General features: G+C 34.8%; 1 protein-coding gene across 1 annotated transcript; it reads left to right on the top strand.

Annotated features, from left to right (window-relative positions):
* The first annotated feature begins 9,000 nt into the window (after positions 1-9,000).
* RAD51AP2 (RAD51 associated protein 2) lies at positions 9,001-16,660 on the top strand. The gene is made up of 3 exons (XM_059407538.1): positions 9,001-12,268; positions 12,846-12,926; positions 16,542-16,660. The coding sequence occupies exons 1-3, from the start codon at positions 9,001-9,003 to the stop codon at positions 16,658-16,660; spliced, it is 3,468 nt and encodes a 1,155-aa protein (XP_059263521.1).
* The last annotated feature ends 238 nt before the right edge of the window (positions 16,661-16,898 follow it).

The following is a 16,898-nucleotide window of genomic DNA, read 5'->3' as shown; positions in this document are numbered from 1 at the left end:
ATTTCAGTTTAAACTGATTCAAATATATAGCATTCATTCCCAAAAATCCATATCAGGGAATAAAACAAGAAGGAAAGAAAAAAAAAAAGCCTAAATTTTGTTGTTTTTTTGACAGTTGAAGTACTTTTCTTTCCTTCTTTTAATTATTTAAAAAGACAAAAGTAGTTTTGTAATTCTACAATTCCTTTGGCAAAGTCAGTAAAAGTACATTTCTTGACAGAGTAGTTAAGCAGTTTTGGCCACATGCAAATCCTTACGGTCTTGTAGATCAGTACTGGGGAAGAAATGTTACAGGAAGGGCTCATGGTGAAGGATGCCATAGTTTAATTTCTAGCCCTCTGTTTGCCAGCCTCCACCACCAAGCTGTCCTGCAGACACACCGACTACTATTTGGAGTTTAAACTGGCTATTTTGTTTCCATATTAAAGTTCCCGACAAAGTTTGACCTTATATCAGTACTTCAAGGATGGGTAATTACAGTTTGAGACAATTAGTTTATAAATCAAACCTAATGGAAGCAGTCTTTTCTTCGGTGGCATGTAGATATTGAAATACTTGGCCTTTTTAAAAGAAGTTATTCAACCAGAGAGGAGTTTGAAGAGCAAAAGTGGAAAAGATATTGCTATTATATTACCATGCAAGAAGAGGGCTATTTAGTAGGAAGACACATGCATATTTAAGTGTTCGTGACTATAAGCCTATACTTTTTTGGAAGAGCATGGCACCCAGTCTGATATTGAGCACATATTCTGTACAAAATATTCTTTGAACTGAAATATTTTTGTTTGTTTCCACCCTCCAGAGGTTCATAAGCAAAAGCCAAGAAGAAAACCTCTCTGCCTTTTTAGACTTTATTTTTTGATATAGAAATTGGATGGTCATACAGCATATTAAACTAAGATTTTATTTATAATCCTTTGATTATTTTATCATTTTTATACTGGAGAATGTACCTACTTATTTTTCCTTTAAATTTCAGTTAGTACAACTTGGAAATGCATGGTCACAGCGCTTCTGCTTCTCCTTCTTATCTTTCAGTTTTTCACATACCAGAAAGAGGACCTTCATCTCAACCATGATTACTGTGGTTCTGTCCCTGTTAGCTACATATTATATTCCCAGCTAGCCTTCTTTCAATAATTTCTTAAAGATGACATTGTAACCAAGTAACCCTTATCCTGTGTAGTTTTTTTTTACATCCTGACTGGCTAGTTCTTCCTGTAGCCAGATCCCTTGGGTCAATGACTTTCCTGATTAATTCATCTTTATTCTTTATTCCTACTGCTCAGTCTAGTGCTAAGGCTATTCCTCTACTTCTTTGCTCTGAGAAAACAGAGCTCTGTTTTTCTGGACCTTAGGTCAATTTTTGTCTCCTACTTGAAACTATTGCTCTGAGTCCACCAAATCCCATTTTTTAAGACCAAGTTCAATTCTGTCCTCTGGTGATACCTTCTTGCCTACCCTATCTAGAACTGATTTCATGATTCTTGAAATTCCTTATATTATTTATTTCTTAATATACTTATTTTATATATTACTCACTTGATATTCAACCGAACAACTAAAAAAAAATTATCTATCATATGGCAGATCCCATGTTATACTTCAGGAATACAAAGGTAAATAAATAATGTAATTACTCCAACTGTCAGGGAAATAATAATTTGTTGGAGAAGATAATATATATACAACTGACCATTGTGTGATTTTGTAAGTATTACAATAGATGTCTGAAATGCTATAGATATGTGTATGAAAAATTAACTATTATGGTTAGGGAGAATTTTTTATTTTGTTTGTAAAAGTTTTGGTTTATTTGTTCTTGTTTTTGTTTTTGTTTGAGAGAGAGAGAGCAGGAGCAGTGGGAAGTGGCAGAGGGAGAAGCAGACTCCCCTCCCCGCTCAGAGGGAACATGATGGGGAGCTCAATCCCAGGACCCTGGGGATCATGACCCAAGATGAAGGCAGCTGCTTAAATGACTGAGCCACCCAGGTGCCCCAGGAAATTTTATAGAAAATTATAAATTATAAATTATAAAATTTCTATAGAAATTTTATAGAAAATTATAAGCTCAGAGAGATAGAATAAAAGAATGTATTCTTCAAGAATCAGTTTGAGGGCACTGTTTCTTTCTGGGCCCCTTCTCTAAGCTCCCAGACTAGATTTGATTCCTTCTCTTCAATGCCTGGGTATAGCTCTACCGTGGCACATATGTATTATACTATAATAAACCCTGTATGTCTGTCTCTTCTGCTATGCTACAAATTCCTTGAAAAAAAGATTGTGCTTGTTCTTCAACAATACTAAATTTTTCAATACCTAATACTTAACAAAAATACTTTTATGTCTTCTGAAATCAATAACAACAAAATGAGTTGGGATTTGCAAGCACTTTTTTGTGGTAGAGGTGATAGATACTGGAGAGGGAAATGGCGAGGCTGGAGATCAGGCTGGAAGGTAGTTTAGGACAAAGTTGTGAATGGCTGATTAGCCTATATAGTGGGCCATGTATGTTTTATTATCCTTTTTATATGCATATTTCTTGCTAGAATACATTCTTTAGAGACAAGGATTGTATTTTATATGCCATAATATTTACTTCAGTATCAGGCATACTTCCTTGCACGTAATAAATGTTCAGCAAACCAAAGGGGAGTTAAATCACTAAAAGTGAAAGCATCCACTAAAAGTACTTTAAAAACTATGCTATTATTCCATTGTCTATGATTATTGATTGATAGTAAAGAGTGATTATACTCTGCTCTAGAGAATGATGGAAGAAACATTCTTTTTATCCATTATTTTTCCGTGAACCAAACCTATTTCCATCTTGAAATCGTAGAACTCTGAACCAACTTAAAATATTGAAGTAGATACTTTCTTTTTTTGTGGCAAATTCTGGATTCTCCACTCCTAATAAGTATCAAATGAGATTAAAACAAACTAATACAGTTTTGTTTTGTTTTTCATTTTTTAAATTTTTTTTACATAAGGTTTTTACAGTATGTGCTGGCATCAATATAAAGTTGTCAAGTTGTTTTTGACCTCAACCAGACAAGATACAAAAAACTACCTGGCTGGCTACAGCTCCAATCCTGTTGTGAGAATTGATGGCATAGTAATGTATCTGAACTACTGGAAGATAGAATCTGATTCAGAATTACACTGGTAATGATTTAACAATGGGCTTTCTAGAAAGGAAGAAACAAGCAAACCCTGATTTGTGGTATTTGCTGGATTCAGTGATGTAAGTACTTCTGTCATGGTCCAAATCCAAGGTACTCACATAAAATTTCTGAAATGTATGGTTAGGAAGAGATGATGACTGTCAGTTCATCTGAACCTGTAGGAGCTAGCCCAGCACATAGCAAATTTGATGTTAATAATAACTACCGTAATTTTTTAAAAATTTAGTGCACACCTACTTACATGTCGATCACTCGTCTAACTGGTGTATTGCATTTAATTTACACAATAACCTATGAAGTACATTCTATTTTATAATTTCCACTTATTTGAATCTGTATTTCCAAAAGGTTAAGCAATTTGTTCACGTTACACAGATAAGAGGAGGTGGAGCATAGATTCACACACAGATAATTTGATGCTGAAGCCTAATCACCTAAACACTATTCTGTATTTCTTTCAGGATAAAAAAATTAAATTATGGTTAACATAGTTTTCATATTAAATGTATTTTACATTTAATGCAAATGTATAATTCCTTAAAAAGTGGAGGTAAATGGTAGTTCTATGAATTTGCCATGTCCAGCTAAATATTTATTGTGCAACCAACCAAAACAAAGTGATTTGTCTCAGTGGAAAAAGTGTACAAAGAGAGAAAGCAATCTATGTAATTATAAGTTTGTATAGTGAAAAAAATGATAGACATTTTACCATCTCAAAATCTTGAAAAGATTTCTTGGGGAAAGTTAATTAAAAAGAATTCACAATTAATTTTTTAAAAAGCTGTTATTTACAATTGCATGAATTCCAGAAATAATACAGACTCTTACTTTTATTTCAGCAGCAAAGAATCTTTTAATTGATGCTGAAATTTATTAGAACATCAAATGGAGGTTGTAAATAGCTGAACATTCCCACCTGGTTTTCTAACACTGAGGTTTCAAGAGAAAGGTGGTTGTTTTTGACTAGCTAAACATGCAGTAAATATAATAGTACATTAATAAGGTAAGATTTAAAAATGAAAAAGAAGGGATTGCAGATAAAACTGTAGCTGTAAACTTTGGAATCACTTCAGAAGACTTCGAGTAAGGCCTGCCACTCCACCTAAGGTAAATGAACCAGTATATGCCCAAGACTGAAATTGTGAAATTGCCTTATATATTTAAGGAAAGGTGAGAGGTTTAGAACTGCAGGAAAGAGAGTTGTTTTGGAAGTAGACAGAAGAGCTGAAAAAACAGTTCGGAGATAAACTATGAAGAATGTTGTATGCCCAACTGAAGAGAGTGTGTATTTTATTCTTTAAGTATCAAAAAATCAAAAGATATTCTTAAGGAAGTAATAACGTGATGAATATTTTAAGAAAAAAAAGTCTTATAGTAAGTAGTGTTGAGTAGAAGTTGAGGGGGACTAATAAAAAATTTAGTTTACTATAATATTCCCAGAGATGATGACAGCCTAGAATAAAGCTGAGATAATATGGATAAAGAATAAGAATTAGTTTCAGGGTCATTTTTGATGTAAAATTAACATGATTTAATGAATGTCTACATAGGAGTTGGATTTGGGGTAAAGAGTGAAGGAGAGAAAAAGTTAAGAACACTGAAAGTTTCTAGGGTAGGAAACTGGGGGAGATAATGATGTCATTAGTGAAAATTGAGAATAATGTGATGATTTATAGTGTAAAGTATTTGCACACACATTGTCTCATTTAAGATTATATTTATGTTATAAATTACCATTAGAGCTCTTCTGAACGCTTAATTGCTCATGAAGATATACACGCCATCATGGTTTTCCGAAATATTTTCCCACCTAGTGCTTATTAGTGACTTGAAAATGTGCTATTTATATTACATCCAGCCATATTTGTTTTAAATATTTTTAGCAGTGATGATATTTTCCTCTCTAGCCCCTGTATTTGGTTTACATTTTTTTTTGTTAGTGGTTCTTATTAAGTCTTGAAAAGATATTTGTTATCTTGTCAGTCTAAAAGTTTTAGGTCTAGTATATTTATTCACCATTTATAAAATTTACTGGAGACATAAAAGAGAAAAACTGCCATATCAAGTATCTCGTCCTACTATTAAATTTAAATAGTGCTGGGCACCTAGGTGATTCACTCAGTTAAGCACCAGCCTTTGGCTCAGGTCATGATCTCTGGGCCCTCAGATCAAGCCCTATTTTGGGCTTCCTGTTCAGCAGGGAGTCTGCTTCTCCCTCTGCACCTCCCTACCACTCATTCTCTCTCTCTCTCTCTCAAATAAATAAATAAAATCTTAAAAACAAAACAAAACCTTAAATGATATTAAAATCAGTACTATTCAAAGTCAGTTTTTGGGGACGCCTGGGTGGCTCAGTTGGTTAAGCGGCTGCCTTCGGCTCAGGTCATGAGCCCAGCGTCCTGGGATCGAGTCCCACATCGGGCTCCTTGCTCTGCAGGGAGCCTGCTTCTCCCTCTGCCTCTGCCTGCCTCTCTGTCTGCCTGTGCTCGCTCTCTCTGACAAAAAAAAAAAAAAAAAAAAAAAAAAAGTCAGTTTTTGGCCCTGATGGTGGTTTAGTCTCAAGCAAGTCTCCATTTTTAACATATAAAACCAAAACCGAAACAGGAAACTTAAGATACTCTCAAGACACCACTAACCCTCATTTGGATTGGTAAAGGTAGAGTAACAATAATATTCTGTTGTTTCTTTTTTTTTTCCTCCTTAACTGAAGTATTCAGTGTGAGGCATTGGGAATTTAAAAGTGAATAAATCTTTGGCCTGTTGACATAAAATCTGCTGGAGAGGATGTAAACAACTCCATAGAGTAAGGTGCTTTAAGGGTTATAATTCAGTTAAAAATAAAGTTCTATAGGAACTTTATTTATACAGGTAAGGGTGCAAGTCATTCTGCCCAGGGATCCAACAGAGCAGGGAGCAGGTAAAGCTTTCACAGTTTAAGTCACTTTTGAGTCGAACCATTTAAGGCTGAATAGGAATTTGTCAGCTGGAGAAAGAGAAGGACATTGAAAACATGCATGGAAAAGCAAGAAAATAACAAACAGCCTGGTATTGGCAACACAGTGCAAATTGTAAAAAAAAAAAAAAAAAAAAAAAAAGAAGAGAAAAAGAAAGAAAGAAAAATGAAGCCAAAAAACATAAGGTAGGACCTAGTTGTGAAGATCTGGCATGCCATGCTAAGGACATTAAGACTAAACATTCTGAGGTACTGAGTGAACTGATGACTTAACTCTAAGGGGAGCCTATGTTGTATTTTCTGTATGGGTTTACTTCATGCTCTCGTTCATTCAGATCTGGACTATAATAAGACAGCAAACAGAAAGGAAGGGCAGGTGCTGCCCTCAAAGCTCAGGTTACTGCTGTTAAGGAGGTAGGAGCTTTCAAAGAAAAGGCATGTAAGGTCATTATGTGACATTTGGAATGGGGTTGGAAGGGTCGATAAGATTTGAACAAGTCTCATTTGTATTTTTGATTCTGATGAGTTGAAGATGCAACTTTTTGCCTTTCTCACTTATAACTAGTGTATTTTCAAGATAACATTTAAAAAATAAAGCAAAAAAACACATAATAGTTTCAACGGGCATTGACTGAAATGACAGTGGTCATTAATGTAATGTTTAAATAAGTATGTGCAAAAAAAGACTTCTTGTTTCTGTCTTCATTGCTAGAAGTTTCTTTGGGGTAGGAAAAAACAAACAAACCTACAAACCCTGTACATTTTTGTACACCTAACAGGGTCTTAGACCCAATTCTCAAACAATTGTTGAATTCAAATAATACTTTTGGGTTTTATTTGAATTCTAGTCCTTAAACAATCCATAGGGGGTTTTTTTGTTTGTTTGTTTTTTATTTTTATTTTTATTTCTTTTCAGCATAACAGTATTCATTGTTTTTGCACCACACCCGTGCTCCATGCAATCTGTGCCCTCTCTAATACCCACCACCTGGTTCCCCCAACCTCCCACCCCCCACCCCAACAATCCATAGTTTTTAAATAATAGTATCATGGCAATCTAAAAAAAGAGTATGTTCTTGGAAAACTAGTAAGATGAAGAAACAGATACCAAGTTACAAATCAATCTAGAATCACAAAACTATGGCATTTAATAGAAAGCTTGTTCTTGGGATACCTCCCTGGCTCAGTAAGTAGAACATGTAACTCTTGGTCTCAGGGTCATGAGTTGGAGCCCCACATTGAGGATAGAGGTTAAAAAGAAAGAAAGAAAAAAAGAAAGGAAGGAAGGAAGAAAGAAAGAAAAGAAAGCTTGTTCCTAATATTATGTTAGTGCACTGTTAGCCAAGCAAGTCAGTCCTTATGGGCTGATCACAAGCATAGAACAGACTGCATTTGTATGGAATGTAGAATTGTGGCAAGTCTGTGGTAAAAAAAGGAACGGAATTCAAGATACATAGAAGCAGCACTTTGAGAACTCACTGATGTATAATTTAAGCAATTGCCACGTTCTTAATGTTGATGAAGTGCTTATACTGCAAGGCTTTCTACAAATCCAAGCAAACATTTCTCTTGAGGAATTAACAAGCCAAAGTAATAGCAGATACCCAGAATTGAAATCACAATATCTAAGAGTATTCACAAGACTGATGAACATCTTATTACGTAAAATAGTATGCTAGTCACATTTTGCCATATATGCTCCCATGGGTTCCAAAATTAGGATTCCTCAGGCACATTTTTGTGGTTCTTATAAATTTTTACCAGGGCACATAAAACTGACCAACTTTGAAAAGACCATTAAGGGGACTGAGGTTTTTGATGAATGAACAGTAATCACGTATTTCTTAATAAATATGTACATAACAATAATAATAATAATAATAAACATTTTTGAAAATCACTTTCTTCTTCGAAATTGACAAAAAAATCAGAGCTGACTTGAAATAATAAATAAGTTATTCTCAAAACAGAGGAAAAAGAAAAATAATGTCCGCACAATTTATTAGGTAAGGAGTCGAGACTGTATCATTATTTATGCTTACAGTAACTGGAGTAGTTGAAACACAGTTTTTATCTCTAAGTTCTTTTATCCACAATGTTGGGGAAGGAAATCCCACAGCACATATGAAAACGATTTTTCTACTGTTGTAATGTGAAGATTAATAATTATCTACATAATTATTTCCACACATTTTTCCCCTAAAATATTCTGATTGTTAAATATCAGTGCCTTCTTTCCCCTAAACAACACTTTATTAGTGAGGTGGAAATCTGATTTTAAATGCTACTGGGGTGATTAAGAGTCTTTTTAAAAAATTACTCCTGACACAGAGCGGTTGGGACCGGCGCTCACAAAACTACACTTTTTTTTTTTTTAAACTGGAGAAGACGCTCTAGAGCAACTGTGGAGAAGCCGCTTCTGAGGTAAACAGAATTTTAGAATTTTTAAAATAAAGTTTATGTTTTCAAACTTGAGAAGAGGGAAAAAGAAAGAGAGAGAGAGAGATCCTGACTTTCCCCTTAATTCTACCAAAGGGAAGAAAATATTTAGAGCCGCTACAGTCCAGGCACCAGCAAGAGGCGCTAAAAATAGACAATGTAACCGCCCTCGGTGAGCTGTACTTTGAGGGAAAGACCAGGAGCTCCCCGGCTCAAGGCAGAGTGGGGGCGGGGCCTATTCGTGGGGCGTGTCAGGGGCGTGTCACGGGCGGGACTTTTTCGGAGTCTGGGGTCAAAACAGCCTCAAGGGGCGTGTCAGGGGCGTGACCAGGGCGTCGAGGGCTGGGGCGAGGCGGAGTCGCCTGGAGCCTACTTCGAAGACCAGCCCGCAGGCACCTCAGAACGTCTCGGTTCGCAGTCATGTCGCTCACGCACTGCAGCGCGCGGGGTGCGGAGTTCAGGGAACCTCTCTGCTTTTTACCGCCTGTCGAGGACCCTGATTCCCAACCCCCTAGTAGTAAGCGGCCACGTCTAACGGAACCGGGCAGTGCCTCTGAGGCGCAGTGGAGGCTCCCTTTGGTGCCTCGCTTGTCTGAGGTGGAAAAAGTCTGGCAGTTGCCGCCCAGACCCGTCAGGGCGCCCTTTGTTTCAACTAACGTGATTTTTGGTCACTCCACAGACTCGTCTGCGGGGAAACGGGGGAGCAGTGGGGAGCAGATAGCTAATCTGCGATGCCAAAATGGCAAATCGGAGATGAGTGGTTGTTTGCAGTCTCTCCCCTCACAAAGTTTTGATTCTGGCTTGAGGGCTTCTGGAAGGTCCCCTGAAGCAGGGCTGTGTGACAACGAGGTTTTCAGGGCGCACTGCGGCGATGGCGCTGAAGCCCAGGCCGGTTCGCTTCTGCCCAACGCCTCTCTACACGATTTACCTGGAGTTGAGGACGCGGACGGAAACCAGTATTTAGTCCAAGGGAGAGACAATATTCAGGAAGACCACTGTTGTGTAAAACAGACAGAAAACCTATTTAGGGATGTCACCTTTCCCAAGGAAACCAAATCAACATTTCATGATATTAAGAACAGGTGTAAAGTTGACAGTGTTAGGCCATCAAATAAAAAAGAAAATAACATTTCAGCATCAACACTAAATATCTCAAAATCTCAAAACCAGCCCAGCATAGAAATCGCCAAAGCCAGCTATTTTAGAGAGAGCAGCACAATAAGTATCCCTGAGTTTCCAACTGATTTAAATAGCAAAATGTCCTCCGTCTATTTAAAGGAAATAGCAAAGAAAAAGAATGACAAAAACGAGGCATATGTTAGGGATTTCACAAACATTTACTGGTCCAAAAATAGACCTGATGTTAAGAAGCAAAAGTTACAGGATGATAAAAACATTGTGGAAGCCGATGCAGAAAATATTTTTTCTGCATGCTATGAAAGTAACCACCAGTCACTCAGCAACCAAAATATTTGTGTGAGAAAAAAAGACTTGATCAGTTTAAACTACTATAACCACAGTAGTATCATATCTGATGTAACAGACTCTGAAAAGGATTTCACTATAATACTAAGGAATGCAAACTTGGGAGAAGTAGAAACATGCCTGGACATTTACATTTTTACCGGATCAGAAAACTCTCAAAGCCAGGACTGTAACATTAGACATGTTTTGGGAAAAAAGAGGGCAAGTTGTTGGATTATGGATAATTACAAGACTCAAAGTGAAAATACTAAGACAACTGGAGAAAAAATGAATTTTCTACAATTATTAGAAATAGATAATTTAAGCAAAGAAGATTATCACTATCCAAAAGCCAGGAAAACACATGAAAAACAACCCAAACCGCTCATGGTAGGAACACTTGGTAGCCAAAAGGCTTTAATAATTTTATTTTGGTTAAATGGTAAGGGAGAAAACGGTAATATGCTAGAGTTAAAATATACTACACAAAAAGACTTTCACTTAAACAATATTTTTAGAAGTTTCATTATGGCAATTTTTTATTTTCATGAAAATATTTCAGGAAATCAAAAAGATGATAATATTTTAATCTGGTGTGAAAATTTCAAGGATAAAAAGGAAACTGATCTTCAAAATCTAATAACTAAGAATATGAATGTCATTAGAAAGAATATGTTATGCATGTATTTACAAACTAGTGTTTCAGAACCTTTAAATAGCATATTGAAAAACAACATAACGTCTTTGCTCAGTAACTGTGAATCTTTAATGAGAATTGAAAATGATTCTAAGTTAGAGGAGCGATGCATTGTCAAATGGTTAGTGCATTTGCATTTTTCAAAAAACATAGAGGAAAATCATATTGTAAAGCTAGCAAGGATTTCAACTTTTTCAAGACTATTAGAAGATATGAAACCTATGTTAGAAAAAAAGTTATTTAAAACTGATCAAGATTTTGAGGAGTCTAAGAAAAAAACCATCAATTCCTTTTGTCTGACAACTAAAAACAAACATATTCCAATTTTTGAAACATACGAAAAAATTCCTCTTTTAATGGATTTTGATGAGGAGGAGGAAATTTCTTTGACAAAAGAAATTTACAAGAATAGGAGTTTTCCTGAACAATTCATAAATGAGGAAAATTGGGTTCACTGTAGTCCTAATACTGTTACAACACATGTTAAGTCTGGCTCTCCATTTATACAGAAAGGCCGTAGACACGTTAGTGAAAAATTTTATGAAATAAATACGTACAACCCAGATTTAGACACTGAAAGAAAAGAGGAGTGTGCTAAGATCAGTAGCTTTAATTTTAATTGCATATTTGAAGATTTCTTCAATATTAGGCAACTGGCCATACCAACAAACCCCGACTTAAAACATAGTGAACAAACCAATCCTAGGACTCTAATCGAAGTGCAAAATGTTATGAACTTGCTAAGTGAAATCAAAGGAAAAAAACATGACTTAATTTTGAAGGCAGAAGTAGAAGTCACGGCACAAAGTTTACCCAACAGTTGTCAAGTTAACAAAGATATTAAGATAGAAAAGGAAGAGAAAAGTAATTTCTATTCAGTGGATGGCATGTTTTCTATGCAACCAGTTTCCTTAATGAGTAAAAAAGTAAATCTGGAAGAAACGAACTATGTTAATCAAAATAATGTGGCTGACAGAAATGAATATGAGAGTGTTTTGCAAGACAGTGAGTTGGCTACTTCAAAGCATTTTCATCCAAAGAATGATTCTACAGAATGTGTTAATCATCAATTTGAAACTGATTTGAGTCTAGGGAACAATGAATGTTTTCAGGACTTAACTGCTGAGTGTTTATCAACAGAAGCTCTGACAATAGTGAATGATTGTGAGATGAAGAGTAAATTTGATTTAGTACTTGAAGAACTTCATATGTTTCACGAAATTAGTAAGGAAAACAAAATTCCAAGTGCTGTGGAAACAAACAATGGGCAAGAAAATTACTTTAGAGAAAAGAATGATATTGAAGAGGTAAAAATGGAGATAAAAAAAGATTTGAAAATGGTTACAGTCAACAAAGTATGTGAGTCTTCCTTGCTCTGTGATGCTAGAACATGTCCTAACATGCCTAAAAGACACCGAGGTTTATTTAAATGGAAAACAATACCCGATCGTGGAGAACAGGAAGTTCCAAATGAATATAGCTGTCCAAGAACCCTGGAAGAGGAATTTTATTCTACGTCCAAGGAAGGTATGAAATTAGTGTTAAAACGTTTTTTCTCATGATTGAAAAAAATTGTTGCCTTTTATCTGTGTAGGCCAAATACATAATTTTTTGAAAAAAGGAGAGCGAGGTAAAGAGTAAGACAATATTTACAGATGCACATTATTTTCCTATGAAAGCCTGGCTGGTCAAACACTAAATAATACCCTGAAGTTGAAGGACACAAGTGATGAATTTTTTTAAAAGGAGCCTTGGTGAGACCTGCTTCTGCTTCATTTATTTAATATTAGAAGCCAATAGGAGGAAACATTTTTTTTTTTAAAGATTTTATTTATTTATTTGACAGACAGAGATCACAAGCAGGCAGAGAGGCAGGCAGAGAGAGAAAGAGGAGGAAGCAGGCTCCCTGCTGAGCAGAGAGCCCGATGCGGGACTCGATCCCAGGACCCTGAGATCATGACCTGAGCCGAAGGCAGCGGCTTAACCCACTGAGCCACCCAGGCGCCCCTAGGAGGAAACATTTTTGAGAAATTAATTTATTTATAGTATTAACATTTTGTGTAAAAGTTACTTTTTGCTGTAACATATTGATTTTTATTTGCAGACTGTGAAAAACCTTCACCTAAAAGGCCTGCTTATTTCTCTGATGAACTTGAGGGAAAATCTACTTATTTACTGAAGGGAGGTAAGATTTTTGGTTATTTTCTAGAATACCTTCAGAGATGATTTTTGCATTTTGTATTTTTTAGCATGAGGAGAATATCCTCAGGTTGTGAGAAGATAAATACAAAGATTTATCACTTTTGTAACCATTAAATTTTACTGATGCACATTCCAGTAGTTATAAATCAGTTAAAAATTAAAATGCCACTTAGAATATTGCTGGGAAATGTGCTCTACAAAACCATAGTTCTGTATTTGCAGTGATGCATTGCAATAACTAGGTGATGAAGTGTGTGGGGTTTTTTTTGTTGTTTGTATGTTTGTTTTGTTTGTTTGTTTGTTTTTTGGCTAATATACACATCTAATGTATGTAACATTAATTGGCAAAACCAAAAAAGGAATTTATCTAAGTTGGATTTTCATTGATGAGATGTTATTCCCAATTACATATTTTTTTGTCTATGTTCCTTATTATGGGGATTTATATATGGATATTTTATTTAGTAATTAAAAAGTTATTATCGCTTAGATATGTTAACATGATCTAGGACTATGACATTTAAAATTTGATTAGTACTAAAGAATAAAACTAAAGAGAAGTTAAACAACTAACTTTATCCATTGCCTAAAAGGTCTACAACACCTGAATAAAACACGCTAAGTTTAATATCCAATTTTTAAAATTTTTAAATTTATTTTAAAAATTTCTTTTCAGTGTACCATAATTCATTGTTTATGTACCACACCCAGTGTTCCATGCGATACGTGCCCTCCTTAATACCCACCACCAGGCTCACCCAACCTAATATCCACTTTAACTTGTGATACCAATGGGAGTGAGGTAGAGGTAGGGTTGAAATTAGGAAACTGTTTTCTAAATGACTTTTTCATATGGTCAGAAATTGCTGGCATTACACCACAAGACTAGATCTAGAAAAAGTAATGATATAGGTGAACATATTAACCAAAACATCTTTAGTCATGCATTATTCCTCAAAATATTTTTCCTGAACTTTCGTCATCTGTAGGATGTATCCTTGATAACTTTATTCAGTCACTTGAAAACTGTACCTGTTTCTCTCTTCTTAGTTTACAATGAGATAATCTTAAAAATTAATCCCATTCCTTGGAAGGTCAAGAGCCCCTAGGTAGTCTCTTCTCCTTTGAATAAAGGGAATAATTGAGAGAACGATACACTGAGATTCAAAACAAAGTGGTAGCATTAGCCTGGAAAGGAAATAGGTTGTTTCTTCTAGGACAAACAGGAAGAGATTGGGTTTAGGCAAGTATTTTGAATAGAAAGGAAGAAGAGTAGGTAGCTCATACTCCTATTGTCATCATGGTCATAATTGTAACAATGGAATGGATATATGAGGAAAATTGAAGTATGTACACAAATTGGAAAAGAAATGTTACATTTGTTGGGAATATCTGAACCCATAATACTCTAGTGCGCTTTTACAAGAAAAAGAGCCTTGTCATGAAACATGAAATATCATATGGACAGTCAGAGTTATTTAGTACTATGTTAAGACTGTCCTCTTGGATTTACATTCGAAGTGCATAAAAAAGGAGTGATTTTCCTGAGACTTGTTAAAATCCATACTGTAAGGAAAAAGTTGGGAAATGGTGTGAAGCAGAGCTAGCAAACAAGGACTAATTCTGCCTCGGTAGAGTGGGTGACTGCTTATGCAGTGTGATCTTAAAGGCATTGGGAAATGGTTGGCTTCACAGTGATGCTGAAATGTTTTTTATATTTATTCAGTTGTCATCATGATGCCTCCAGTTAAATCTACCTCTAATATTTCCAGTGCATCCGGATTCACTCTGTTTCTCTCTCCTTTCTCTGTGGTTTAGAAAATGAAAGTAGTTTGAAATTATTTTGAACATGTGAAATATGACAGCCAGTCAGTGCACATGGTGCTTTATATATCATTTAGCACCCAAACTTCCCTAACCTGAAGGTATATACAAATCACCAGGGTGTCCTGTTCAATGATTCTGATTCTTTTGTGCGGTAGGCCCCAAGATTCTGTATGCCCAACAAGCTCCTAGCATATGTAGATGCTGCTAGCCTGTGGACTGTATTTTGACTTGCAACAATTTAGAAAACATTTGAGTTAATATTATCTCTAAAAGATTACTAATCCATTTTATGGATTTTTTTAAACACTGCTTTTTTAACTTATTTAAGTTCAATTAGTTAACACTGAATTTTAACATAAATAATTTAATGCTTGAATGTTTAGAATTGTTAAATAGTACAAAGCAATAAATTAATCTGGTGGACAATAATAATAAAAGTAATAATAAAATAATAAAATTACTTATAATATAAAAGGAGGAAATCCAAGGAAACAAAGAAGCATATCCTCATAGCCACAGCTTGATGACTCTTTAAGGGCATATGCTTTGCAAAGAGCCTGCTGTTGATACAAAGTGGTTTGGTGATTTCCTACCCATTGCAAAATTACCAGAAGTATCTTTTATATTAGACTACGAAAGAGGAAAGCTATTCTTTGAAAAAGTAATCAAGTAGACTAATTCTTGCTTTGTTCTGAAATCATAATCTCATAATGAAGAAGTTCACTTAGCATAAATTTCTGAAATTATCTAATTTATAAACAAATCCAGTGTATCAGAAATGATCCAACAATTTTGTTTTATTTGGACAATCCCTTTTTCTGTAAAAACTGAAAAAAAACTAGTAATATGCTTTTTCTCTTACTTTTATAATTAACTTTATACTTTTAATGTTGAACAAAGTATCATAAACTGATTTATAACTATTTTTGTGGTAAGTTCTTTCTCCCTGTTTATATATAGTTAAACTTTGTATTTTATTTCATTAATGTTTACATAGATAAACACACAGTTTCTACTTGGTTCAGCTTAGTAGAAATCATGCCGTTTATCTTTTGTTAAAAGTATTATTAAGTTGATTACACCATTTTTAGTAAAATATGCTATTATATTAAGATCATACTACTTGATTGAAGCTGGCTTAAAGTTTGATACATTTTTAGCTTTACATATGTACCCCACTGTTTATTTTTTTTAAAAAAGCATTTGGAAAATTAAAGATATTTTTGTGTTTCATTATCAAGAATGTTGATCCTACCTGTCTGGTCAACCGTTCGTTGTCCATGAAATGCTTTGAACTTTGAATATGACTGTATGATGTTATATAAAAATTTCAAAATTAGAGCCCTCCATTTATATATAATAGTGAAATGTATTTGGTGCAGTATCGTTGATAATAATCTCCATTAGAAGCCAAATGAAATCATTCATAGTATAACCTACAGTTAAGCTTCTAGTAGAGAAATGACTTGGTTTCTAAAGCCACAACATCAAGTTAACTGTATAGTTTTGCTGTTGTTAAGTCAAACTGCCAGACTGGAATGTTGATTTTATTTAGTTGCTATCTTATGTGGGCAAGTTACTTAACTTCTGTTGTGCTGAGGTTTTCACATTTTAAAAATGGAGATAGGATAAGCAAACTGATGCATTTAAAGCACTTAGCTCAGTGACTCAGAAAATATTGCTAGATGTTGATGAGAAGTAGAATTTTTTAAGCTTAGAAACTACAAGTAATTTTTATTCCCTCATGCACTTTTATTGTCTTATATTTTAGGTAGTAATTTTTCACATGGAATTTCAAGAGTACTACCTCTTAAGACCTGCAGTCGACCAATAAGAATTGGTTTGTCAAGAAAAGCTAAGCTTAAACAACTTCATCCTTATTTGAAGTAAATGTTATGAGAACTTAAAAGAAGGCACTGGACTTTAATATTTCAAAACATTTCACATTTATAAATCTTTTGTCTCTTACTTTGGTTAAATGCTTTCTCCTGGTTGAGAGTTTTGAGCTTTATTTATTATGAAGTATGCAGAGGATTTAGTGTGTGTGTGTTTTTTTGTGTGAATTAGATAATTGCCTTTAAATGTTTAAAAAAATTTCATTCTTGTTTTCATATTATTATAATATGTA

This window comes from Mustela nigripes, chromosome 7, assembly GCF_022355385.1.
Source record: "Mustela nigripes isolate SB6536 chromosome 7, MUSNIG.SB6536, whole genome shotgun sequence".
Classification (NCBI taxonomy): Eukaryota; Metazoa; Chordata; class Mammalia; order Carnivora; family Mustelidae; genus Mustela; species Mustela nigripes.
This window is presented reverse-complemented; position numbering and strand designations above follow the sequence as displayed.

Coding starts and splice junctions, on each gene's coding strand:
- RAD51AP2 (XM_059407538.1), top strand. CDS start 9,001: ATGTCGCTCACGCACTGCAGCGCGCGGGGTGCGGAGTTCAGGGAACCT. Junction 12,269..12,845: donor TTATTCTACGTCCAAGGAAG/GTATGAAATTAG, acceptor TTTTATTTGCAG/ACTGTGAAAAACCTTCACCT. Junction 12,927..16,541: donor TACTTATTTACTGAAGGGAG/GTAAGATTTTTG, acceptor CTTATATTTTAG/GTAGTAATTTTTCACATGGA.